The 27617-nt window shown below is 35.6% G+C and overlaps 2 protein-coding genes across 6 annotated transcripts in view; one reads left to right on the top strand and one right to left on the bottom strand.

The window, feature by feature from the left end:
- CNTRL (centriolin) overlaps nt 1-18681 on the top strand; it is a 97301-nt gene extending 78620 nt beyond the window's left edge. Inside the window, exons 31-43 of one of the 2 annotated variants that reach the window (XM_074211687.1) lie at nt 244-403; nt 737-852; nt 941-1158; nt 2292-2449; nt 8278-8351; nt 9308-9496; nt 10276-10501; nt 12142-12347; nt 13993-14133; nt 14816-15091; nt 15643-15705; nt 16867-17076; nt 18222-18681. In XM_074211687.1, the coding sequence (XP_074067788.1) occupies nt 244-403; nt 737-852; nt 941-1158; nt 2292-2449; nt 8278-8351; nt 9308-9496; nt 10276-10501; nt 12142-12347; nt 13993-14133; nt 14816-15091; nt 15643-15705; nt 16867-17076; nt 18222-18242 (2058 nt within the window). In that variant the 3' untranslated portion in view covers nt 18243-18681. The remainder of the gene's footprint in view (nt 1-243; nt 404-736; nt 853-940; nt 1159-2291; nt 2450-8277; nt 8352-9307; nt 9497-10275; nt 10502-12141; nt 12348-13992; nt 14134-14815; nt 15092-15642; nt 15706-16866; nt 17077-18221) is intronic. The other variant, XM_074211688.1, reaches the window with a different exon arrangement.
- A 495-nt stretch (nt 18682-19176) lies between these two features.
- Nucleotides 19177-27617, bottom strand: part of RAB14 (RAB14, member RAS oncogene family) — a 28216-nt gene continuing 19775 nt past the window's right edge. For 3 of the 4 annotated variants that reach the window (XM_074211691.1, XM_074211690.1, XM_074211692.1), the window contains 4 exons: nt 25822-25888; nt 23944-24031; nt 23558-23588; nt 19177-23113 (listed from right to left, as the gene is read on the bottom strand). In XM_074211691.1, coding sequence (XP_074067792.1) covers nt 22936-23113; nt 23558-23588; nt 23944-24031; nt 25822-25888 — 364 coding nt within the window. In that variant the 3' untranslated portion in view covers nt 19177-22935. The remainder of the gene's footprint in view (nt 23114-23557; nt 23589-23943; nt 24032-25821; nt 25889-27617) is intronic. The other variant, XM_074211689.1, reaches the window with a different exon arrangement.

The following is a 27617-nucleotide window of genomic DNA, read 5'->3' as shown; positions in this document are numbered from 1 at the left end:
TATTGACTCCAGCCCTGGAGTCAGGAGTACCCGAGTTCAAATCCAGCCTCAGACACTTCATAGTTTCCTATCTGTGTGGCCTTGGGCAAGTTACTTAACCCCATTGCCTTGAAAAAACTTTAAAAAAATATTCAAAATGTTACTGTGCATTTATGAGTAAACTATATCTTAAAGGAACTTCTCATCATAAACAATCTTCTTTTTCTCCTCTCCCTCGTTATTATTGCTACAATATTTATGCAGGAAATAAAGTCTATCCTGGAAGAACTGAGTTTTCAGAAAGGAGAATTGAATGTCCAGATAAGTGAAAAGAAAACACAACTCTCACTCACTAAACAGGAAGTTAGAAAAGAAGAGGAAATCCTTCAAGAACTTCTAGGACAAATAACTAGGCATAAATCAGGTACATTTAAATCTCTGTGATCTTGGGCAGTGTAGTGGAAAGCACACTAGACAGGGAATCTGAAGAAGTAGGTATAATTGCTGGCTCTTCATTTGTTTGTTGTTTTACATTGGGTCTTGGAGTTTTGTTTCTTTGGCCTTATGTATAAAAATTAACTTCTAACATTTTGTGATCAGTGTCCTACATATCTGCATTCCAATGTTCCATATTACAAGATCTATTCTAGTACTGAGATCCCTTCTAGCTAAACATTGTCTAATTTTGTAGCCTGTGATCCATGTGGTCCAATATTCTCTAACCTATATTGTTCTTTGCCTTGTTTCTGAATATTAGAGTTGAAAAATTTTGTGGACATGTTACAACATGAACAGAGTGAGCTGCAGATCCTAAAAATGCAACGTAATCAAAAAGTGACTGAGCTAGAGAAGACACAAATTGAATTGCTAGAGGTAAAAAAATCTGGTTAACCTGGCTTCTGAAAACTTCTAACTCTTTGATTCTTTTGAACCATCTAATGTTCCATATCTTCTCCCCTAGGAGAAACTGGAACTAGAGAAACTACTGCGCACAGCCCAGCACCAGAGAGAGGAAGTCGAATGGCAGAGACAGCTTCTGGAAAAAGAGAAACAAGAAATCAGCCAGCTAACATCAGAAATATCTACCTTGCAGGCCAATGTGGAAGCTCTGAATGAGGAGAAGGAAGATCTTGAAGAAAACTGTGAGAGTTTGGAGAAAAAATTGGAGCAAGCCAAAAGGTGAGAGAAGGATGAGAAAATCACGAAGAATGTATCTGGAGTGTTTTACACATACACACATATACAAAAACAGTTTCTGGAGGATTTTATGTCCGTTTGGCTTTATAAAGTTTTGTTATAAGAACTTCTTGAGGCAGTCTGGTAAAATAGCAAAAAAAATAGTGATCACAATAGCAATAACAATGGTATTAACAGTAGAAGTGAGAGCTAGCCTTTATATATAGCACTTTAAGGTTTAGGAAATCCTTTACAAAACTTATCTAATTTTTTCCTCAGTCTTGGGAGATAACTACTGTTGCTTTACCCATTTTACAGATGTGGACATTGAAAATCTGTCTGGTTAAATAAATTGCACAGGGTCACACAGCTAGTAAATATGTCAGAGGCCAGATTTGAATTCAACTCATCCTCTCTCCAGATCTAGCATTCTCTCCATTACATGCATTAGACTTTGAGTCAGAAGATATTTATTCAATTTGTGATTATTTTCTTAGATACTGAAGAAAGTCACTGCACCAATTTGAATGTTAGTTTCCTCATGTGTTAAAAGGGATATTACTCATACTATCTTCTTAGTAAGCTTGATACTTCCCCTGAAATTAAGACATACTAAAAAGTAAAAAAATAGTTTGTAGGCCCAAAATGCTATATAAATGTGAGCTTCTATTATTTTTTTTATTTTCCAACCTAAAGAAAATATACAGTACAATCACCCTTGAAAGTAAATATTCACACACTGTTAGAGCTAGACCTTAGATTATAGTACCTAGAAAGTTAATTGAAAAAGGGGATCATAGGAGCAGAATGTTAGAATGTAGAATATCAGAGATGGAAGGAAAGAAGACTTAAGATGTCATCTATTCCAGCCCTTCTCATTTCATAGATAAGGAAACTAAGCCCCACAGAGTTGCAGGGACTTGCTTGAGATCACACAACAAAATTGTGGCAGAGCTAGACCTGACCTACCTGTCATTAATATGATGCTCTTCTTACCCTACAGATGCTGCTGTAAGGATGGAGAAGCATCCTCAGTCTTCATAATTGTACATTGATAAACTATAATGTCAAATGCACAGTGCTTTTTTGTTTGTTTAATATGTTGTGTCTATTTTTGAGTTTCTGGTTTTTTGTAGAGTGTTAGCAGCTACAGAAGATAGCAGCAGAATAGCAATGTCTAACTTAGAGAAGGTGGAGCTGGATGTCAGGAAACTGCAGCAGGAAGTAGACCAGCTAAACATTGACAAGCTCTCCCTGCACAAAGACATTGCCAACATGCAACAGCACTTACAAGGTGGGCAAAATATGACAAAGAGGGTTATCTACAGAGTATTTGGGGCTTGCATTTTCTGGGACCTGAAAAGGAAATGGTAGTTATCAAGAGTATTGGCATAGTTTCATCAAAATGTCAGACGAGATTAATTTCATTTCCTTTTCTAACAGAGTGAATAGAATAATAGATCAGGGATATGTGTAGGTATACTCAGATTTTTTAAATATACTTTATTTTCCCCCCAGTTATATGTTAAAAATTTTTTTAGTGTTTTGAACTCCAAATTCAGTTCTTCCCACTTCACATTCCCCTCCATGAAACACAAAGCAATCAATACAGGTTATACATGTGCAATTACATAAAACATTTCCTTAATAGTCATTTTGAACCAGAGGACTCAAGTGAAAGAAAAAGAATTAAAGAGCAAAATAACATGCTTTAGTCTGTATTCAAATACTTTTTTACATGGCAGTGGGGTTAAGTGACTTGCCCAGAGTCACACAGCTAGGTAGTTATTATGTGTCTGAATCCAGATTTGAACTCAGGTCCTCCTGACTCCAGGACTGGCGCTCTATCCACTGTGCCACCTAGCTGACCCAGTCTGTATTCAAATAATATTAATTCTTTCTCTAGAGGCAGATAGTATGTTTCATCATTAATTCTTTATGATTTTCTTGGATCATTATATTGCTGAGAATACACAGTTCTTCATTGAATAATATAGCTATTACCATGTATAACATTCTTCTGATTCTATCACTACAGTTTATGTAAGTCTTTTCAGATTTTTTCTGAATTCATCCTCCTTGTAATTTCTTAAATCACAATAATATTCTATAACAATCATAACTTGATCATTTGATTGGTATGGCACTGAATAGATAAATTTAGGTGGAATTGACATTTTTATTATTATTAATTATTTATATTGTCTCACCTTACACATGAACAATAATATTTCTCAGCTGTTTAAATTTGACTTTTTTTGCATAAAGTGTTTTGTAGTTGAATTCATATGGTAGAATTAGATTTTATCTAAGCAATTGACAGATTTTTTCCTCATGTTTTCCTTATGGTTAAAGTGGAGAAATGTGGACTGAATCGTAGAATAAGTAAAATGAATTCTGAACTCTTTAGACTGCATCCAAATACTTATCATTAATGGTCAGCTTGGAAAGAGGTAATGAGTGGGTCCTTTGGAATTGTCTTAAATTACAGTATTGCTTCTACAGTTCTCCTGATTTTGTTCACTTTGCTTTTTTTTTTTAGGGTTTTTTTTTTTTTTTGCAAGGCAAATGGGGTTAAGTGGCTTGGCCAAGGCCACACAGCTAGGTAATTATTAAGTGTCTGGGACCAGATTTGAACCCAGGTACTCCTGACTCCAAGGCCGGTATCACTTTACTTTTCATAAATTCATTCAAATCTTCCTAGGTTTTTCTAAAACCATCCTGCTTATCATTTCTTACAGCACTGCATCATAATCACATACCCAAAAATTATTCAGCCATTCCTCAATTCATGGGCATCCCTGTAATGTCCAGTTCCTTGCCACCACAAAAAGAACTGCTTTAAACATTTTGTATATATAAATCCTTTCCCTTTTCATTGATCTATTTGGGGTATTAACAGTGGTATTGCTGGGTCAAAGAGTATACATATATATATATATATATATATATATATATATATATATATATATATATATATATATTTTTTTTTTTTTTTACTCTTTGGGCCTAGTTCCAAATTTCTCCCAGCTTTTAAAAACATTCATTTTATCTTTCCATCCTCTCAAACTGTCATTCTATAAGACTCCTAGAAAAAATTGACTATATTCATTATCTTCATTTTCTGTTTTTCTTTCTTTCAACTTTTTGTAATCTTGCTTATGATTTCATCACTCAAGTGAAACTGCTTTTTCAAAGATCACTTAAGTATTAAATCCTATGACCTGTGATGCTGTTAACCATTCCCTCTTCCTTTTTTTATGTTTTCCTCCCTGAGTTTTTGAGACTTCTCTCCTTTGGTTCTTCTACTTGTCTGACTATTCATTCTGACTTTTTTACTGGACTTTTAGCTATGTCCTACCCCTAACTGTAAGGTAGCATACAAAACTATGCCCTCAACTCTTTTTGTCTCACTTAATCCTCTCTCTTGGTGATCTCATCAGCTACCATTGTTCAGTTAGTATCTCTCTACAGATGACACCACTTTTTCAGTTCAGCTTCTTAGAATCTTTGGCTTCTTTCAAGGCTTATCTCATATATCATTTCCTCTGGTACAAGTCCTTTTTGATGACCTCAGTATTATGTTCTTTCCTTGCTCTTCAAATTTATAAATCATACTTTGAGTAGACTATGAGCTCCTTTGAAGGCAAGAACTATTTTTATTTTGACTTTGTATCTAGCACATAGTCTTGCACATAATGGGTACTTAACTATTTGTTAATTGTTTTGAAATTGTCTTCACACAATATATCTCTACAATGTTGGAAATGGAATTTCCTGGTAGTAAAATATGCAAATTTTAAACATGAAAAGTTTCATCCATCACCAGAAGGTTGGTTCCTAGGTTTTGAATTATTTTGATCATTCGCAACGATGAGATAGATACTAAAACAAAATACTTATAGTCTCTGTAGTGATTCTGTAGTGATAATACTTGAGTAGAAGAAAAGGGTATAGACTACACTAAGATTTCAACCACTCACTAACTCATGGCTAGTATGAGCAAGTTATTTCATTTCTCTGAATCTTAGATTCCTCATCTACATATAGGTTATCCTACCTACCTCTGTAATGCTGAAACTACCTCCCTCAAAGGGAAGTTATAAAGAATACTTTGTAAATCTGAAAGTGTTATATAAATGTTATTATTCAGAAAACAATATAGTTATTATACCATCTATAAATGTTAATTTAATTATTGATATTCTCTAGCAGGAAGTTTTTTAACTCTAACTACCTCTGTAAAGATATTGTGTTGTAAATGAGACCAATATTTAAAAAAATGTCCTCTTTATATACTTTCTCTGGTCAAGGTTGGTAGTCTGTCACTAAAAAGACATTTTGATACTAGAAGGCATATGGGAAAATAGCTATGTTAATGTACTCACTGTTGATAGACCTGAGAATTAATTCAACCATTTTGAAAAAACAACTTTGAACTTCATCCAAAAATTCCATCTACCCTTTGATTCAGCAATATTATGTCAATATTCCAGAGAGATCAAAGAAAGAAAGAAAGCACTCATTTGTATAAAAATTTTTAAAGTAGCTATTTTTGTGGTGACAATGAATTGGAAAATAAGAAAGATGTCAATCAATTGGAGAATGACTGAACATGTTCTGATTGATGAATGTTTTGGAATACAATTTTGCTAAAAGAAATGACAAGGAAGGGGTGCCTAGGTGGCGCAGTGGATAGAGCACTGGCCCTGGAGTCAGGAGTGCCTGAGTTCAAATCTGGCCTCAAACACTTAATAATTACCTAGCTGTGTGGCCTTGGGCAAGCCACTTAACCCCATTTGCCTTGCAAAAACCTAAAAAAAAAAAAATGACAAGGAGAGTCAGAAAAACCTAGGAAGACTTATATGAACTACTGTTGCAAAGTGAAATAAGCAGAACCAGAAAACATATGAACTACTAGTACAAAGTGAAGTGAGCAGAACATTGTACTCATTAATAAGCAATACTGTGAGATGGATCAACTATGATGAACACAGCTTCTATCAAGTTCAGTGATCAAAGACAAGCCTTGAGAGACCTTTATGGAAAAATGACATCCACATCCAGGAAAAAAAAGTAACAATAAAAACCCTCTGGAGTCTGAACACGATGCCAAACCTATTATATTCACTTTTTTAAAAAATTTCTTTCTTTCTCATTATTTCCTCCTTAGTTCTGATTCCTCTTTTACAACATAAGTAATATGGAAATATGTTAAACACAATTTTACTTACACAACTTTTACCAGATTGTTTGCTCCCATGGGGAGCAGGAGAGAAGGGAGGGTGGTAGAAAAATGTGGCATTCGTAAACCTGCAAATGAATGAATGTTGAAAACTACCTTTGCACGTAATTGGGAAAAAATAAAATTTAAATTAAAAAAACAGCCTTTTTGATCAATTCAGTGATCTATAATAATTCCCAAGGACTCATGATGAAAAATGCTACCCAAACCCAGAGAAAGAACTGATGGAAGCATATTTTCCTTCATTTTATTTCTTTTGCTTTTTTCCCCTTACAACATGGTTTATATGGAAATATATTTTACATGACTTGACTGTATTTTTTGCCTTCTCAGTGGGGAAACACGAAAGGGAGAGAATTTGGAACTAGAAATAATTTTTTTTTTAAAATTAAAAGAAGGGAAGGCTAGGTGGCGTAGTAGATAGTGCACCAGCCCTGGAGTCAGGAGTATCTGAGTTCAAATCCAGCCTCAGACACTTAATAATTACCTAGCTGTGTGGCCTTGGGCAAGCCACTCAACCCCATTGCCTTGCAAAACCTAAAAACACACAAAACAAACCTTAAAAAAATTTTAAAAAACTATGAAGGCAGTGATTTCAGAAAAATCTCAGAACATTTCAATAAATTGAAGAAAAGTGAAGTGAACAAAACCAGAATAATTTATTACAATAAGAACAATATTTTAATGAAATTTGGAAGACTCTGATCAATGCAATGATCAACCATAACACCAAAGAATTAATGATAAAATATGAGACTTGATGGAATCAGAATGCAAATTGAAGCATATTTTCTATTCTTTCTTTTTCTTTGTTTTTTGGACATGTCTAATGCAGGAATTTGTTTTGCATGACTGTACATATTTGTTCTGGTTTTTATTTTTCTTGTTTTATCAGTAGGTAAGAGAAGAGAGAGAGAAGGAAATAATTTGTAATAAGATAAGATAAAATTGAATTTTTAAAAAGAATAAAGTAGCTATATAGCTCGGATAACTGACATTTATTAATAGTGAATAAATCAGAGGGCAAGTAGGTGGTACAGGGAATAGAGCATTGACTCTGGAGTCAGGAGGACCTGTGTTCAAATTCAGGCTCAGACTGTTATTTACTAGCTATATGATCTTGGGCAAGTCACTTAACCCCATTGTCCCTTCAAAAAAAAAACCCAAAAAACCTGAACAGCAAAAAACGAAATACTGAATAAACCATGGAAACCACAGTTAAAATATCTAAAACTCACTAGGATAAACCAGTGGTCTGGATATTTAGACAAAGATGGAAGTGAAGGATAAAGGATTTTTCACTTGTGTATAGTGGATTTGAGTTTCAGTCCTTATAAGGATAAATTCTATTTTATTTTGTCTTTTTTATACTGAACTTATCAAACACCACATAAGATGCATGCTTACATACTTAAACCAGAACCAAAAAAGAGGATTGCATATACAGCTGCAAATCTATACCATGTTTAATTTGCTTTTCCTTTTTTTTTCTCCAAAGCTGTCTTGTTTGTCGTCTTCTTTGACCTACCTTCCTTTGTTCTTTTATGCATTTTTAAACCTCCTTTTCTTATTTTTTTTCTGCTAATCTTTTCCTTGGTCTGTCTTTGACCCATCTTTTCCAAAACCCCTCCCCAACCTTTATATCAGATATGTATAGCCAAACAAAATTATGCTCTTGGTGAACGTACCCCAAAACATGTGTCTTATTTTAGTACAGGGTCTTCTGTATTATGCCTGAAATTGATTGTTTAATAGGGACAAACTCTAATTTATGACTATTGGACTGGATCTTTTTATTAGAATTATGACAGTCAACTATCCTATAAGCCTCAGTAAGCATTTCCTGTTTCACAAAGTGAAAAAATTCTTTGTTCCAGAAAAAAGAGAAGAATTAGACATCCTAAAAGATGAAATCACTGGTGTTCAAGATGAGTTGAAGCTGACAGAAAAGGTCAGTATTAGAGTATAATCTGGGAGTTATTATAGGATATTAATCTTTGAAATCAATAGTTAATTGAAACACAGATCCAAAAGATGAGCAGCATTGACTCCTTTTTTAATTCTATCGAATCTAAACCATTGAATTAAATGGATTAATCATTACATTTTGCCACTGCTCACCCCTCATATAATGGTAGAGAGAACAGACAGTAATAACAATTTAACATTCACATATTATACTTCCTATAAGTTCTATAACAAACTATTAGCTAGCAGGAAGGCAAAGTAAGGGACTATTATCATTTTATAACTAAGGAAACTGAGGACAGAGAAAGGAAATTACTGGCCTAATCTAATTTGAGATAGAACCAGGACTCACGAACTCAAGTCTCTAGGTAAGATGATATAAGATTGTGATGGGGAGTAGCATGAGACAAGACTAGAAAACTAAGTTGATTGTCCCCTACTAGACAATGAGCTTCTTAGGACAGGGGGTCCATTTGGCAGTTTTGTATCTGCCCTAATGTCTTAACACAGGGCTATAGATATAGCAGATGCTTAATAAACATATAATTGAATTAAAACATGTAACTTGATGATGTGTAGTGGTGTGATTAAAGGTTGCCAAACTTTATATTTGCAATATTTCTAAAAATCTTTTCTATTTATAGAGCATTTTCCTCAATTCTATGAAAGAAGGTAGTACAAATATTATGGTTTTAATTTGGGGATTTTCATCAATTAAGTAATTTGCTTAAATTCACACAGCTAGTAAGTGTTGGAGGTGAAATTTGAATTTATGACTCCTGACTTTAAGTCCACTACTCTCTCCATTACTTCATACTGTTTTGTCTTTGAAAAATCATTTTATATAGTCAAAATTTAATGGGTGATTTCATTGTAAAGGTATTCTGCTTCTGGCAATTGTATACATAATTAGATCTAAAATTTCTATTCATATAATAGGATCTGGAATTGACTTCCCAACATCAGACTTCATTGCTGAGTGAGCAAAACAGTCTGAAAGAGGACATCACTGAACAGAAAAGGAAGCTCCAAGAATGCCAAGAACAAGGAGACAAAAAGCAGTTGCAACTCCAAATACTTCAGAATGAGATTGAAGAAAGGAAACTGAGACTTGCACAAGAAGAAATGGTAAATGAGTTGATGGAGCCAAACTGTAAATCACACAAGGATGCAAAAAATCTATGCTTTGCTCAGTATAGAGAACTTCCTTTGCTTAGAACTCCCTTTCCCAAAGCAGATCATAACCTAGCTATGACTTAGTAGATAAGTCCTAGGAATGGTTGGAGGCACATAGAGGTTAAATGGCTTGTGGAGGGCCATAGAGCTATTAAGGTCAGAGACCAAATTTGAACCAAGGCTTCATGTTCCAACATGCCATCCACTATGCCACACTTTTTTTATATATACTTCACAAAAATGTAACAAAAGCTACCTGAACAAAGACTGCTAATAAGTAACTACTGCATTCCCTACCCCTTATTCCTTAGAGAACCCAAACTTAAAATACATGTTTTGATGTCATGAATTCTTTGAATCATTGAATATCAGGTCTATAATAGGATATAGGAATGTAGCCTTGGTCCGATCATGTTTAACAGTGTTGTTAGTGACTTGGCTGAAGATGTGGGTGGTATGTAGTGCCATGTCAAATTTTCTTGGAGAAATAGGTAACACATTGTGTGACAACCTCCAGATACAGAAAGATCTATCTCAACAGTCCTGGTGTTAATAGGCTAAATTGAGTAAGACACAAAGTTCTATTCTTGGTTTCAAAAAGCTTCACAAATAATGGATGGGCGGCACATGGTTGCTTGGGTTAAACCTAGATGGCATCTGTGGTCTCTACTAAGTAAATTCCATGAACTCTTTATTACAGCAGGTTCATTAATCTAACATTGTTTGTTTAGCATCTTCATCAAATCCAGAAAGAAATAGAAGGTGAAGAAGAAAAATTAGAAACCTGCAAAGCAAAATTGAAAGATCAGCAGCAGTTGCTAGATTGGGAGTTGGAGAGTCAAAAAAACAAATTAGAACAAGTGATCTCAAAGGTGACATTGGCAGAAGAGCGAGTCAAGACCCTAGAAGAAGAGGAAAAATGGAGTGCAGCCTTAGAAAAGACACTAAATCAAACCAGTAAGTGTTAACCATATGATCCATATAGGTCTACATAATGACCATGTAAGTTAAAAGTGTGAATTCTATGATTAATTTAGTACTTTGTTAATAGATTGGGAAACCATTCCTTTTTAAGAAAAAGTGCTACTTAAGAGGAAGGCTTTCTGTTAATTTTATTTTCACAAATTTTGATTTGAGATCTTAAAAACTAAAGTCTGTCCTGCTCATTTTACAATGAGAAAACTAAGACTGAGAAATTCCATAATTTGCCTAGGGTCAGAAAAAAGCAACATATAGTAGAAACAAGGTTTGAACTAAGAACCTTTGATCCCTATAGAGCACTTACTTTTATTTAGTAAGAGGGGGAAAAAAACCATACATCCATAAATTCTTGTGGCTTCATTTTGTTATGGCCTTGACCCTTAGTTCTTGAAAGCTATGCTAATTAAACTCAAGCTTTGACAGTTTCTGCGAACTTCAAAAGGCTTTTCAGATATGGCCCATACGCCAGTTTGCATGGACTATTCTGGCTAGGACTGGGGGAAAAGTTAATATCTTTTTTTTCCTGTCTTTCCCATATTAAAATATGGTTTTATTTCTCACAAAAAAACTGGCCTAGATTTAATGAGCAGTCTGGGATTTTCAATAAATTCAACAAATTCTAAGAAGGATCTTTTAGAAGGCTGTTTTTGTCATATAAATCCTTGTAGGATCATCATGTCAAATTTCTTCTGCTAGAGAAGTAAATTCCCTTAGGTCTTTGAGATTGAAATGCCCTCTATTGCCTGAAATGTCTTCAGGGAGTTTCCAGGATGATCCCTTGAAGATTAGACATTTTGGACATGAGATGATGGGGGAGTAACCCCAGGTAGGTGGTACCATGAAAAGTCTGTGTGGATCTTCAAAGAACTATTAGTTGGTACAATAAGTACCATATAGAGCACTGGTCCTAGAGTTGGGAGTACCTGGGTTCAAATCAGCCTCAGATACCTTCCAACTGTGTGATCCTTGACAAGTCACTCAACCCAATTGCCTCCCTTCCCCACTACCCCACACCAAAAAAATCCCCCCCCCCAAAACAGAGTTGGCATAAGAAACAAAGCAGTAAGGGCCTAGGCACACTTCATACTCAAAAACTGTTAAGAGCTGGAAAGGACCATAGAAGAATAACTAATAGTACTGTGCTAAATGCTTTATAAGTATCTCATTTGATCTTCACAACCATCCTGGCATATAGGACATTCCCATTCTATAGATGAAGAAACTGAAACAAATAGAGGTTATGATTTCCCTAGGGTCACATAGCTAATAAGTCTGAGGCTGGATTAATTTGTGTCTTCCTGACTTCTATGCTTTATGACACTACGACAAAGACTATTAAGAATATAGAATGATAGAGCTGGAAAAGTCTTCAGAAATGATCTCATCTAACCCTCTCATTTTATAGTGGGAGGAGTTTGAGCCCCATTGAAATGGTGGCTTGTGCAAGATCATGTGACTGAACTTGGTGACTGAACCAAATTAACTACATATAAGCACTAATGTAAGGGTTTCATGTTGCAGACATTTGAGGAAATCTGAGTTATGTAATCTTTACCATTGTACCAGATTCCTGTGGCTGGCACTAGGCTAAACTTCCTCAAAAATATTTATTCTAGGACTTCAACTCTCAGAACGTGAAGAGCAATTAATTAAAAAAGCAAGTGAACTCTTGGCTCTGCAGCAAGAAATGGACCTCTCCAAAGCTGATATAACCCACCTTCAAAACCGTTTCCGATTTGAGAAAGAGAAAGCTGAAAAACAAATTGCAGGCCTAAAAGAAGCGATCAAGACCCAGCGAACCCAACTGGAAAAAGCCCTTCTTGTATGTACACCATTGCTTTATGGGTCCTAGAGCAGCACAAATAAGGCTGGGGAATGTCTTTATATAATTATCTCTCCTCTTTTTGGGGAGAAGACCGTATTGAGATAGTTGAATAGCAGCTTGTAGTTATTGAGAGCCATAATCAGACTCTAGCTACAGATGAGTTTCATGTATTTTCAGGGTGATTATTAAGGACCTGTAGACAAGAAACCTTAGCTATTTTCTAGTTCAGTCCTTAGCTTTGGAGTTAGAAAACCTGGGTTTTTTTTCATGCCCCTTTTAATTTAATTCCATGTTGACTTTGGAGAAGTCATTTAATCTGTCTAGGCCTCAGATTCCTCATTTGTAAGCAGTGAGGGGTTAGACTGAATTATCTCTAAAGTCCCTTATAGCAAAGATTAAACTTGAACTCTTGGAACAATCAGAACTAGATTAAAAAGTAATTGGGAAATATTCAACAAAATAAAGATATATAACATGTCATCGGTGGTTTTCTAAGTCATATGAAGCTCACAATTATATTTAATTTGATACCACTGCCTTATAGTGCTAAATTTGTGATCCCTAATTTGACATATGAGGCGCTGAGACTCAAGAGTAGGACATGGTAGAATTCAAAACTAGGCACTCTGAATTCAAATCCACTGCCTTTCCATTGAATCCTTTTTTCCAAAACTGACCTGAAGTACTACCTTTCTCCAAAGCCTCATCTGATCCCCACCATCCTCCTTTCATTTTGGTAGAATTCTCCTTTGCTCCATTCACATTCTACCTCAGATGAATTAAACTGCCTACATGTTATATCCCACCCCCACTGTTACCTTATCCTTTGAAGACAAAATCTGTATCATCTAAAAAATTTTATTATTGCCTAGAGATTTAATAATTTCCCCAAGGTCAACAAAGATATTCAGTGACATAGAGGGTAGCTAGGTGGCACAGTGGATAAAGCACTAGCCCTGGAGTCAGAAGGATCTGAGTTCAAATCCAGCCTCAGACACATACTTAACTATGTGACCATGGGCAAGTCACTTAACCCCATTGTCTTGCAAAAATCAAATTAAAAAAAAAATTAAAGGCAAAATTTGAATCCAAGTCCTCAAACTCCAAAGCCAACATTTAGTTGGTGTCTAATAAATTTTTTAACGGAATTGAAATTCCCCCCAATAAAGCACTATAATAAAAATGAAAAAAAAAATCTTTTTACCTAGCACCAATTAGTATTATTATCCAGAGATATCAGTGTGGTATACTGGGAAGAAGAACTTTGGAATTGGAATCAGGGAAGGATCTAAATTTACTTTAAAAAAAATTTAAGGCATTTTTTGCTCTAATTTTTAAACATCCTTATGAGTCATACAAAAAGATCAGAATCATCCCTACTCTATAAGTTGTAATTCTGCAGCCTGAGTAAGGGAAAATGTGAATTATAATTGGTTTCAGAGCTAGCAGCACTCTGTGCTGTCAAAATACTGTATCCACTAGTACTTTTTTTCCCCCTTCCTTGCCACCACCATGTTTGAAACTTAAGTTTTGTACCTCCCCTAGAGAACTGTTAGGAAGAAAGTTTCAAGTCAACCCTAAAGTACTACAGAAATGTTTTTTTATTGTCATGGTTACTAAATGTTCTCTTACCTTCTTACAGGATCAAAAACATGAGAACAGTTGTATGCAGAAGGAAATGGCAGCAGTTGAGCAAATTGCACATGATAACCATGAGCGAGCCAAGCGCCTGATGAAAGAACTTCATCAGATGCAGTGCGACTATCTAGAACTCAAGAAGCAGGTGGGGGGCTCTCCTGTCAGTCTGGCCCAGTTGACTTCCTCTAAGAGTGACCTTAGCCAGATGTGAACCCTTTTAACAGTCTTCTTTGTAGTACGGTTAACTATGTGCTCATCTGCCATACTAGATTTTAAGTTCCTTATAGGCAGGGAAACAGGTAGAAGAACCAGGTCAATATCCCACTGGACATGCATAAATCTTTTCATCTCCATGAGTCTCACTTTCCTGTAAAATCTGCAAAATGAGAATACTTTTAATTACCTACCTCAGAGGGAATGCACATGTACTGAGTAAACCTCAAAGTATTATAAAAAATGGTGTCAGCATTGTCACAGTTCATTTTCTCTCTTCTTAAATACCTGACACATTACAATGCACTTAATAATTGAATACATGATTCATAATAGCTTCTGTTTATGAGATCTACAAATTATTTTCCTCTTAGTAACTCAAAGAGATAGGTAGTATTTTTATCCTCATTTAACAGAGGAGGAAACTGGAATTCAGATGCCAAGGGACTTGCATAAGATCATGAAACTAGTAAATGGTAAATTTGAGACAGGATACAATTCTTTCCATTTGACCATACATTGCTTAATGTAAACCAGCTCAGGAGCAATGCTTGAATCAAGTTTAAGTATATTCTTTTTCTTAAAATTATCCAACTATTTTGATTACTGTTTAGCTAAAAAATCAAAAGGATTTGGATCAACAACATAAGGAAATTAACGCGGCAATGAAGCAACTAAAATTAGAAGTAAAAAATGAACTCAGAACTGGCCTTCAGAATCTCAACCAGTCTCTTCCAGAGTCACTAGAAGATCTAGAAGCCATTTTTGAAAAAACAGAAACTCTAGAGAATGAAATGGAAAGTTTGAAAGAGAACTTTCCATTTTCCATCAATGAGGAATGGCAGTATTCTTTTGAAGAGAAGCTAAACTTGTCCAAAGTTCACATCTTGGTAAGGATTTATGATTCTTGTTCCATATACCTCATCATTTCTTTACAGTTACTTTGTCATTAAGCTCCCTCTATATTCCCCAGAACATGTCCTATATTTTTCCCACCCATGTGCATTTTTAAACTCCTGCTTTTCCCTGGACCTCAAGTTTTTTTTCTTCCCCTCTTAAATTATTCAATCCCTCCCATCTTTTAAAGCCCAAGTCATATATTGCTTTCAAGAAAAACTCCCTTCATCCCCCCATAATGGTCTCTGACCTTATGTTGCACCCTTTGATTTAACCTTGTAGTAGAGTACAAGCTCCATCCTGTCTTATCATAACTGGGTAGCAGCCAGCTACCAGTAGTTTGGAGAAAGAACGAAAGCTTTGATTTCATCAGTATAGAGTTCCAAGTTGGAAAACAATGCATATGAGAAATTAGTTTGTAATTTATGTTATAGAAAGGACTTCAGAAGGTAAGTTTTAGAAACAATAGATCTGGGATTCATGGGAAGGAATTAGTGACTATTTAGGATTGTTCATTTATGGTTACTTTTTCTTCTTGACAAAGGAGGAGCACTGGCGTGGAGAAGCAATGAGAGAGAAGCTACGTCATCATGAAGACAGACTCAAGGTTGTATTCTGTATAAATGCTCTATGAGTCACTAAGATTAAAATGAAGAAGTGTTAGGATCATTTTAAAATAGAAGGTACCTTAGAGTCCATCCATCCCACTTTAAGAGAGGGGGAAACCAAGGTCCAAAGAGATTAATAGCATTGCCTAAGGTCATACCACTTGACAAGTAGAATCAAGGGGCAACTAGGTGGTCGCAATGGATAGAACACCTGGCCTGGAGTCAGATTCATCTTCTTGAGTTCAAATCTGACTTATAGAATCATATTATGTGACCCTAAGCAAGTCACTTATCCCTGTTTTACCTCAGTTTCCTCCTCTGAAAAATGAGCTAGATCAGGAATTGGCAAAAACCATTTCCATCTTTGCCAAGAAAACCCCAAATACAGTCACAAAGAATTGAACGTGACTGAAAAACAACTCAACAAAAAAGGAAAGTCAAGTTTAATCCAAGTCTCCTTCTCTCCAAAGCTAGCAGTTTCTACTACATCCTGCCACATTTTAAACTGAGGCACTAAATGTATCCAGTATTGGTCCTGGAATGTTTTGGGTTTTTTTAGTTTTTGCAAGGCAAACGGGGTTAAGTGGCTTGCCCAAGGCCACACAGCTAGGTAATTATTAAGTGTCTGAGACCGTATTTGAACCCAGCTACTCCTGACTCCAAGGCCAGTGCTTTATCCACTACGCCACCTAGCCGCCCCTGGTCCTGGAATGTTGAGAGAGCACCTAACATTCAAAACAGCACTGGATTTAGTCATGGGATCATCTGATTATAAGATAACTTTGTAGATGAAGCCCAGAAGATGAAGTGACTTGTGCCATAGAAACAAGTTATTTTAGAATCAGAAGTTTGGGATTCAGGGGCAGCTAGATGGCACAGTGGATAGAACAACCAACAATGAAGTCAGGAGGACCGGAGTTCAAGTGTGGCACCATACACTTAATAATTACCTAGCTGTGTGACCTTGGGCAAATCACTTAACCCCACTGTCTTACCAAAAACAAAAATAAAAAAAACTAGACTAAATCAAAACAAAAATTTGGTTTTCAGAGAGAAAGACCTTTGATCATTTAGTCCAAACCATTAGCACTAGAAGGTAATGTTTATAATGCATTTGACTGCTCATATAGACATTTAAATTGCAACAAAACAATTTTTAGGCACAGCTTCGCTGCTCCATGTCCAAGCAAGCAGAGGCCTTGATGAAAGGCAAACAACAAACTGAAGGCACTTTACACAGTTTAAAGAGACAAGTTGATGCTTTAGATGAACTGGTTACCAACACTACTGCAGATTCTATGTTTCTGACACCCAGCATGTCACAACTGGAAGTTTCCCTACTTGAAGACTCTCATCTCACAAGGAACCAGGTAAGAAGCAACACTTTCCTAAAGCCACTAGCTCCGATTTTTCATGATTCTCAGGTAATGAATGTGGAAATATTTCAAGATAAATTGTCAACAAGAGATGCTCTTATATCTTATATCCACTACTCTGCTCAAAATGGTATGAGTTTGTCCTCATGCAAATTTCAGAAGGTATACATCCTAATTAAAATTAAAATTGTAACTTATTTTCACTTTCTAAAACAGGAATTTCTAAAAATTTTCCAGAGAAAAACCTGGAGAGATTGAAGGAATTAGGGCTGTTTGGGAGAGGAAAGCTTGGAGAGGAAACATACTATGTTTAAGATTTGAAAGGGTATCTTATAAATGAATTATTATTATTTTCCTTAGTCCCAGAAGGCAGAGCAGCAATTGGGAAGTTGCAGTGAGGATTGTTTCAGCTATCAATCACTTTGAGGTGGGGAAAACCACCTTTAAAGATCTCCAAAAGGGGGCAGCTAGGTGGCATAGTGGATAAAGCACCGGCCCTTGAGTCAGGAGTACCTGGGTTCAGATCCGGTCTCAGACACTTGATGATTGCCTAGCTGTGTGGATTTGGGCAGGCCACTTAACCCCGTTTACCTTGCAAAAACCTAAAAAAAAAAATCTCCAAAAGGAAGGAGGAATAAACATTTATTTAGCTCTTGTGTGCCAGGTAAACACTCTTACAAATATTATCTTACTTGATAAAGAATTGGTTCAATTGGTTCTACTTTACTGGAGTTCTTTACAAAGAAGTCTTTATGATTACTTGGGAGATTTTATACAAGGGGATACTTGCTTCAGGCAGGATTCATAGTGGATGTTCTTGTAGCTTCTTCTTAATCTGAAATTCTGTGGGTCAAGATTAGAAGGCTGCCACAAATTCCATTATTACAATCAAATTTTTGGAGGTAGTTTGAAAATAAAATTTTGTTACAGTACAATTATGATTCTAACTTTTGAAACAGTTTAAGTACCTTTGAAACTGTAAGATTCCTGTAACATTGTTTCTCCATATTTCCAGTACCCTATAAATGTGAGCTCTCATTTAAAAAAAAGAAACTAGTCAACCATTTAGGTATATCTTAAGATAGGTTTTTGTGTGTGTGTTATTGTTCATTTCATCCCTCTATTTTATGTGTCTGCAGGGAAGGGCCTTGTCACAATGACTGGCCACAAGAGACTACTTGGAACACTGTCTTCCATACCTGAGGAAATGTCTACTACCTCAACTCAGATAAGAGTCCCTTGTATCTGACCTTGCTTAAAAACCAACTCAGATCCTAGACCACCTTCCTAAGGAAAGCATGTTTTATACTATGAATGCAAAGATTTTCTAAGTTGTTTGTACATATGGAAATAGCAATGCATAAAATTCAAACAAGATGTGAAGCTAATGCCACAAATTTTTTATAAACATACCACTCCTTTGGAATACATATTGCAGAGTGTAAATTGAAAGTTTGTCTGTACTGGTGTAGCAGAACATCTTGCTGAATTCAAATTCCTCTACATTTGTTAATCTTAACAAGTTTGTGTTTTGTGTGAAATATATTTTCATATAAAAAAGATTAAACAAATTTGTCTTAAGTGCCATTTTTGTGTGGGAATATCAAACCACTTACAATTCCCAGTGAATGACAGTTATTTAGGCTTAAATCTCAAAAGAGGTTGTCCAAATTCAAGTCTGATTTTAGATGGGAAAAATGGCTCAGAGAAGTGAGGTAAGTAAAGCGGTTTGCCCAAGGATCAATCAGATGGTGAGTGGCATTGTTATTTCCACTGCACCCATGCCATTTCAAGATAGAAAAATAAGTTTCTTAAAATATAGCCTAAATAGTAAGCATCTGCTTTTAGTACACAAGAGTACTTTTTTATGACTTTACAAATACATGTTTTTAATACCAGCATAATTTCCCTATTTCTTGAGCATAAGCATTTTGTGATGTGATATATGCACCACTGAAGACTTAACACATAAACAATTTTCAAATGTATGAGACACACACATAAGAAAATCCAATTCTATGTACTATACTTACATTAATCACCCCCCATCCCCAGTTTCATCCCACATACAAAGTAACTCAATATTTACTTATATATTTCTGAAACAGCATTTAGGAATCCAATATAAGCTACCTCATTGGCTCTAAAAAACAATCCATGTTACTAGTTACTAGTTGCTTCCCAGACTATTTAAATATCTCTTCACTGGTATGGAAAAAGATAATTTTAATTTCAGCTCTAATGAGCTAGCCCCCCCCCCCCACACTGTTTTATAAAGTATTGTTTTGTCCAAATGAACCCATCAACTTTTGGCTCAATACTTTGAATCCTTTGATTCCAAGTCCAGTGTTTACCAATAATTGGTTGAAACATTTTAAAACCAAATTTGAAATGGAACACAGTAGTTTATACTCTCTACTGGAAGCTGATTGATAGAATTTAGCCATAGCACTGACACCCTTATACCCATACTGTTACTAAAATACACAAGGTATCACAGCACATTGCCTTTTAGAGGTGGACTCATTTCAAAGAGAAACCATCTTTAACATCCATTAAACATATTTTCAAAATGTGTTTCATAGTTAGGTTTCATAGTTAGAACTGAAAGGACCCTGAAAGTAATCTAATGGGTCATTTTACAGATAAGGAAGCTAAGGCCTCCTTAGCTAATTCAGAACAGTTGAGTGACTTGTTCAAGATCACTCAAGTAGGGGGCAGCCAGATGGCACAGTGGATAAAGCAGTGGAGTCAGGAGGATCTGAGTTCAAATGTGACCTCAGATACTTAATAATTACCTGTGTGACCTTGGGCAAGTCACTTAACCCTACTACTGCCTTGCTAAAACCAAAATAATTTTTTTAAAAAAAGGTAACTCAAGCAACAGGGAACATTAGTCCTCAGACCTTACATCCAACATCTTTTTTTTACCCATTTGACAGGAAAACTTGAGGACCCTAAACTTGAGTGTTGTTTCCACATGTGAACAAAAAATTTACTGCAAACCTAATTTATTGTCCAATGAAAGTACTTTTAACATTGTACTTGAATTTAATCTAAAAGAATAAGTAGGGGTGGCTAGGTGGTGCAGTGGATAGAGCACTAGCCTTGGAGTCAGGAGTCCCTGAGTTCAAATCCAGTCTCAGACACTTAATAATTACCTAGCTGTGTGGCCTTGGGCAAGCCACTTAACTCCATTTGCCTTGCAAAAACCTTAAAAAAAAATTAGGTAATAAACAGATATAATTGGGGGACTGGTGCTATAACTACTTAAAACCAGTGAAGCCATTTACTTAAGTGTGACTCAAGTCATGATTGATTTGCAATTTTTTCTTCTCTCCAAACTCTAAATTGAGTTCCTAGAAATTAAATTCAGTTTCCAGAAATTAAGGTAAACAAGACAATTCCACTTGTTCCCACTTTTGAGCACCCACCTTTATTGAGAGGGTCATCTACATGCAATTAAAAACAAAATGTGGCCCCAAGTTTATTTGGGGGGGGGGCATCAGCACTGTATGTAAAGGTAACATGGAAGAACATTCTCATTGTTATTTTCTCTGCAAATAACAAAGCCAAATAGAGCTCTAATACTTGGGAATTTAGTTAATAGGTAACAAATAATGCCATTTCATTATGAGTCTGGCAATACCTGGCAACCAATAATTTTGGTCAAGCATTTTGCTTGACTGTAGAATGTTTAAATGTTGTAGATCACAAATAAAGCAACTAATTATAATTTAATCTAGATACAGGTACTTTATTTACAAATATTTAGATTAATAGCATTTTGTTACATCAAATGAAGAGTACAGCAGTCTGAACAAATCTTTCTGTCACAGAAACAATTAGGACCCATCGTAACTTTGGGAGTCAGGGTATCGCACCTAAATAGGCTGTAATCATTAGATCGTGATTTCTACCTTATATCCCAATGGGACATGTATGTATGTGTGTGTGTGTTTGTGTGTGTGTGAGAGAATCAAACATACATACACACACAACAAAAAAAAAAATATATAGTAGGTTATGGTCCCTGGGTGAACCCCTTATGTGCAATTGTTTCAGCAAAATGGAGCAACTGTAAATTCAACTATTCACCAATCTATATCAGGAATCTTGTTAAAAAAAAAAAAGACAAACAAAAAAAGGACAGTGCATAAAATTATCCAAATCCTATCATCTGCACATTCCAGTTTTGGCTTTTAACAAATGACTATACAATATTCTAGTACCACCATGTTTTTATAACTCTGACAAATAGAGAATTTCACCTTACTGTCTGCAACAGGGATTTAAAATGTGTACTTGAAACACTGCAGTTTTACTAAATGCAATATTTCTAACAGGTCAAACTTTACCCAGCAGTCTTCAAAAAATAACCGTTCCCAGCTTTCTTTACATTAAACAACTTTTAAATTAGTCCACAAAAGGGAAACACTTGATTGGCCAAACTGGCTAGTGTAAAGTTGATCCTGTCAGTAAGTGCACTGAAACACCATTAGCAACACTTTCCCTTTTACAAAACTACTTCTGCCAACATGGCATAAAATGGCCCGCAGAGCTTTAAATAAGAGGGATCATATGACTGAAAGAATTTCACCATAGTGTTAAAAATGCACAGTTTAAAAATCCCCTAAGAGCAGACCTGCCCTTCTGGCTGTCCAGTTCAGAAACTGACCACTCCAAAAAGATAAAGGTATAAAAGCTTAAAATGTGCAATAATAAACCCAGCCTTTTTTTTTCCTATACAGTAAGGCAGGAAATGCAGCCCAATAATGCAAAAATGTTTACAAAAGAGAAAAGCAGGTTAGCACATTGTTGATTGCACAAGAACAGGGTTAAGAGAACAGCAGATATACCATAGTGCAGAGATGGAACAAAGGCAGCAATAGTTAAGTTGATAGTGTTAATCCTTTCCAATTGGGAGGTCTTCCCAGCACAATGTCCCCTGCCAGTAAATGAATGCTCCAAAACTGTCAGGGATAAGGAATTTAAGCCAGTATCACCTAGTGAAAATGCAGTTGTGTCTATTTCCTTGTGTTAAATGGGACAAGAGGAGGAACATGGTCACATTTAAGTCATACTGTACAAACTGATATTATATACTGTTCTAATGCCAGTAATCAATTTATTTTCTTCATTAAAATCATTTACACAGAATGTATGTTAGTTCAGTTCCTTCAAATTTTGTACATATTTACGTTCCATTAACAAAGATAAAGATAAAATGGGTTGGAAGGAAAAGCTAAAGCTATTGAGCACAAGAAAAAAGATAAATGTATATTTTCTCTGTGCTAGGCTAAGACAGAAGTAAACATACATACCCCTGCAGGAAAAAAAAATTGAACACCCACCCAACAGGGAAATTTTTCCAACAAAAGATGCAGTTATAGAACCCCTTTCCTACTGTCAGAAGTCATTTCACAGCAAATAAACTTATCCGTTATAATGGACATACTTGGAACAGTTAGAAGTGGGGATAAAGGCTTAAGAGACCATTAAATTAAAACCGTCCAAGATAAACAAAGCCCTGCAAAAAAGTTTAAAAATCATGAGTCCAGCATCAGTGCTCAGTTTAAATCATGTACTGGTGACATAGCTATCACAAGGACAATTGGGGGGGGGGGGAACTTCTAGCTTTACCATGCAGGAGAGGTTTATTACTCTACTTGCCTTTGAGGACCTGATTACATCTAAAGTTGTTTAGCAGTTTAGTATTGTGTTAACCTGTTTTCTCAGCAGAGTTTTTTAAATCAAACCCAGTAAGATGTACAGAAGACAAGGAGGCAGTAAAAAGTGCTGCTTCCAACAGACAGAGGTGAAGTCAGAAATGGGACTATGGCTTTGAGGTCACTAGCAGCCACAGCCTTCTCTCTGAGGTTGGGGTTCACTGGTTAGCCGTCCACCCTGCGGAGCTGAAGGTTTGTGTTGTACCCCAGACTCTGCAGCATTCAGATCCAGACTTCCATCTTGGATATTCTGATAGATTTTCTTGGCAGCCTCCAGGAATGCATCCTCTACATTCTCTCCCCTAAGAAGCAATGAACAAGATCAATGAAGAACTATGTTCTTTGCCCTCCCCCCCCCGCAAATCTTTCCATGTCTGTTTACCCTTTCCATAATCTTCCCCCTTAAGGACTCTTCTGAGTCTGGGCTGAAATTAGTGTTCTAAGTAAATAAGTGTTCTTCCTGCCACAAAGACATTTCAAGCTAAACTTGTCACATCAAACAAAAATTGTATCCATTTTTTTTTCAGATTTTTGCAAGGCAATGGGGATAAGTGGCTTGCCCAAGGCCACACAGCTAGGTAATTGTTAAATATATGAGGTCACATTTGAACTCAGGTCCTCCTGACTCCAGGGCCAGTGCTCTATCCACTGCACCACCTAGTGCCCCCAATTGTATTCATTTTTTAAGATGTAAGTAAACATCTTGAAATAAACAATCTGAAATACTGAAAGCTATAATAACTTACGTTTTTGCACTTGCTTCAAGGAACAATAAGCCTAAAAAAAAAGAAAAAAACTTAGGTCATTTTAAAATCCTTAAAGATATTACTCAATTTTCATCTAAACTCATTCAACAATTTAGTTATTTCCTTATAAAACAACTAAAGGAATTAGTATAAAGGTATGGAACCAGTAACATTTATATTACAAACATCAGATTAAGAATCTGTTCCTGTTTTTTGTAAGTACCCATGTCCAATTTATATTTACTTCACTTCAGATTTCCTGCAGTTTGATGAACTTATTAAATGTCAAACAATTTTCAATACTCAAACCCTGTCTTTCTTTGGATATTTCTCTCAGTTATGACTTGAGTTGTGCCATCTTAAAAAGTCCTAAAAGGGAAACCCACCATTTTCCTCCGCAAATTGTTTTGCTTCCTCATATGTAACATCTCTCTGTGCTTCCAAATCTGCTTTATTTCCTATGAGAATTATTACCTGTTTATAGAGACAAAAAACAAACATTCCAGGTAATGCATAAGTAACCAACAATGTCAACCATTCCAATTATATAATCTTTAAAGACTGAGGGACAACAGGCCTAACTTTTAGACCCAAGTTCATTTTTTTGGTTGAAGTCTAAAACTTGCAGGTAACACTGTAGACAAAGCTATAGAATGACATCACCTTTCATAACTAGGATGCACATCTCACCAAAATCCCTAGTACTACCTAATGCCCCCCAAGTATCCTTCATAATCCCCAGAATGGCAACCATCCTCCCTTAGAGACTCTCTCTGACCAGTTCCTTCTAACAAAAAGGGTAAAAAGCAAATACCATTAGGAGTATATTAATGGACTGAGGATAGAGATGTGAATACTATTTTCATTGTCTACAAGAGAGGGAATTGGCTCTAGGATAAATGTTCCTTTGGAGAAGCTAACAAAGCACTGAGAACAGAAATCTACCCACCCCCAGTATTAACAATAGAGAATAAGGTTTTAAATTTGCTGTTGGGGTCCTGGAGGAGGAAAGAAGGTTCAGATCATTAAATGCTTGGGGGGGGGGGCGGGGAAGAAGGGTGGCCAGAAGGAGAAGAAAGGTGGCCAGGAGGGGAAGAGCTGGAAAAAGAAAGCAAACATCTAGTCCAACCCCTACATATTACCAATGAGTAAAATGAGGCCCTGAGAGGTTAAATGACTTGCCTAAGGTCACAACAGCTAGTAAGCAGTAGAACCAGGATTCAAATTCGGGTCTTCTGATTCCAAGTTCAGTGCATTTTCCACTATACCACATTTGAGGGAAATTGAGAAGAGAAACACAAAGTTGCCAGGGACAGAGGAGACTCCTGCCACCCAATATGCCTCCCAGTTTCCCAGACTGCCAATATTCATTATAGTCTGTTGTGTGTGTGTGTGTGTGTGTATGTGTATATATATATATATATACACATACACACACACACATATATATGTATATATATATGTATGTGTGTCCTATATACATAGTACACACACACACACACACACACACACACACACACACACACACAAACACACATACATATACACACATACACACACAATTGTACCTTCACTCTTTGGGCCCAGATTTGAGAAGAGGAATTGAGAAAAACTAATCCTGAATACAAGGGACTATGTTTCTGTGTATATATTGTAAATATAGAAACAGCAAAATTTAAGCTACAAAGAAGTGTCAACAGACAAAAATCAAGGACCAAAATCTTAATCTGTATTCTAACAGCATTTTTTAGTGTTTTTTTAAATTTTATTTAAGGCAATAAGGTTTAAGTGACTTGCCCAAGGTCACACAGAAAAAGTATTAAAGTGTCTAAGGCTGGATTTGAACTCAGATACTCCTGACTCCAGGGCTGGTGCTCTATCCCTAGCTGCCCCTTAACAAAGCCCAAAAGTCTACTATAAAATATGGCATTAGTGTAAAAAAAATTAACAAGGACAATGATCACATTTTAAAATTCAAGTATTGGTTTCAACAGGTTTAAAAGTCTCAACCTGAAGCTCTGGGTTGTCATAATGGATTAGTCTATATACCTTTCATTTTTATAAAGAATACAATCAATGGAAAGAACATATAAAAGTTGAGAAAGGATGATAGTTTTCCTTAATGACATAGTGACAAATTACATGACAGTTTTTAGTTGTCTTATCAGAAAACAAATTCAGTCACACCACTGAAAAGCTTTACTTTTGTAGGTTCCCTTAGCATAGACTTAAAATATAATTACAACAAAATGCAATTAACTTACAGTATTTGGATTGGTGAGATTCCTTGCATCTGTCAACCAGCTGCTTAAATGGTTATATGTGCTTCTTCTGTAAAAAATTGAAGTTGAAATTTTTAATAGCACATATACAAGATGGCCATAGAAAGAGACAACAATCTACAGTTATCATTCAATCAGTTACTTATTTTAGATCAACTACCTAAAACCATGGAATTAATCAAGCAACTCTCTGAGAAGTAGTTAATATTTTCATTCAAAGATATGCAACATAAGTTTTTTTCAGTTTTGCAACATAAACATAATGTAATATTTTTAAAATAAGTCAATAAAATTGTTAATTTTCCAGGAATAATTTTGTAGCAATTCAATACATTTCCTTAATATCAATGAGCAAGCAATAAATCTGAAAACATCATATGAACAGGATTTAAATTCCCCTGGGGATATCTACAATTACAAAATTAACAGAGCTTTTCAAATTAAATGCAAAAATATCTAGCCAGTTATCAGATGAAGAGGAAATAGCAGTATTTCTAATGTTTTCAATTCAGAATTTGTTTTAAATTTTGCCATTTTTCCAAGTACAATTGGAAAGCAATTTTAGTACTTGTTTTTTGAAAATGAATTTCAAATTTTTACCCTTTCCCTCTTTCCCTTTACCACCACCCCCAAGTTGAGAAGGCAAATAATTGATACAGATTATCAGGTATAGACATGAAAACATAGCCACTGTGAGAGATAACACAGGAAACTCCCACACTAAAAAAACACAAAAAAACCCAAGAAATAAAACTTTTTAAAAAGTATGCTTCAATCTGCAATCAGAATCTATCAGTTCCTTCTCTGGATAGATAGCATTTTTATCATAAGTCCTTCTGAATTGTCTTAGTCAATGTACAATATTGCTATTACTGTGTATAACGTTCTGGTTCTGTTCACTTCATTTTGCCTGTGTGTGTGTCTGTGTGTGTGTGTGTGTGTGTCTGTGTGTGTCTGTGTCTCCCCAGGTGTTTCTGAAACCACCCTACACTTGTTTTTCTTACATAATAGAATAGTATTCCACCATAATCATATACCACAACTTGAGTCATTCCCCAATTGATGAATATCCTTTCAATTTCCAATTCTTTGCCACTACAAAAAGAGCTGCTATAAATAACTTTATACAAACAAATAGGTCCTTTTCTTTTAGGACACAGACCTAGTAGTGATTGTTGGGTCAAAGGATACACACAATTTTATAGCTTTCTGGGCACAGTTCCAAATTGTTATTCAGAATGGTTGGATCAAGTTAACACTGAATTTAGGATAAAAGATTTAAGTATTATCAAGTCAATCCATTTTCATTTAGAACAGAAATACAAAGTTATTTTAATGGAAAGGCCCTTTTTAAAAATCAATGAAGGGGGACAGCTAGCTAGCTCAATGGATTGAGTACCACCCCTATAGTCAGGAGGACCTGAGTTCAAATCCAGCCTCAAGACACTTAATAATTACCTGTGTCACTTAACCCCAATGCCTTGTTGTACCCCCCCAATCAATGAATAAGGATTCATATGTTATATAATTGGTTGACCCAAAAGGTGATATATTTGGTGTTAATCTCAACAGCTTCTTGAGTACGGATTGAAAAGCACTGAACTGGGGGATTGAAGAAACATTAAGAGTCTATTATTAGTTTTTCCCATTAACTGTGTGACCTTAGGCAAATTGCTCTATCTCAGTTTCCTCATCTATAAAACTAAATTTAGATAATCTCTAAGAGCCCCTAGTAAAGTAAGCTCTACCATTATTGAGTCTACTCTCATATTCTAAAT

Source organism: Macrotis lagotis, chromosome 1 (assembly GCF_037893015.1).
Source record: "Macrotis lagotis isolate mMagLag1 chromosome 1, bilby.v1.9.chrom.fasta, whole genome shotgun sequence".
NCBI classification, from domain to species: Eukaryota; Metazoa; Chordata; class Mammalia; order Peramelemorphia; family Peramelidae; genus Macrotis; species Macrotis lagotis.
Note: the sequence above shows the minus strand (reverse complement) of the source record. Positions and strands in the feature narration are given on the sequence as shown.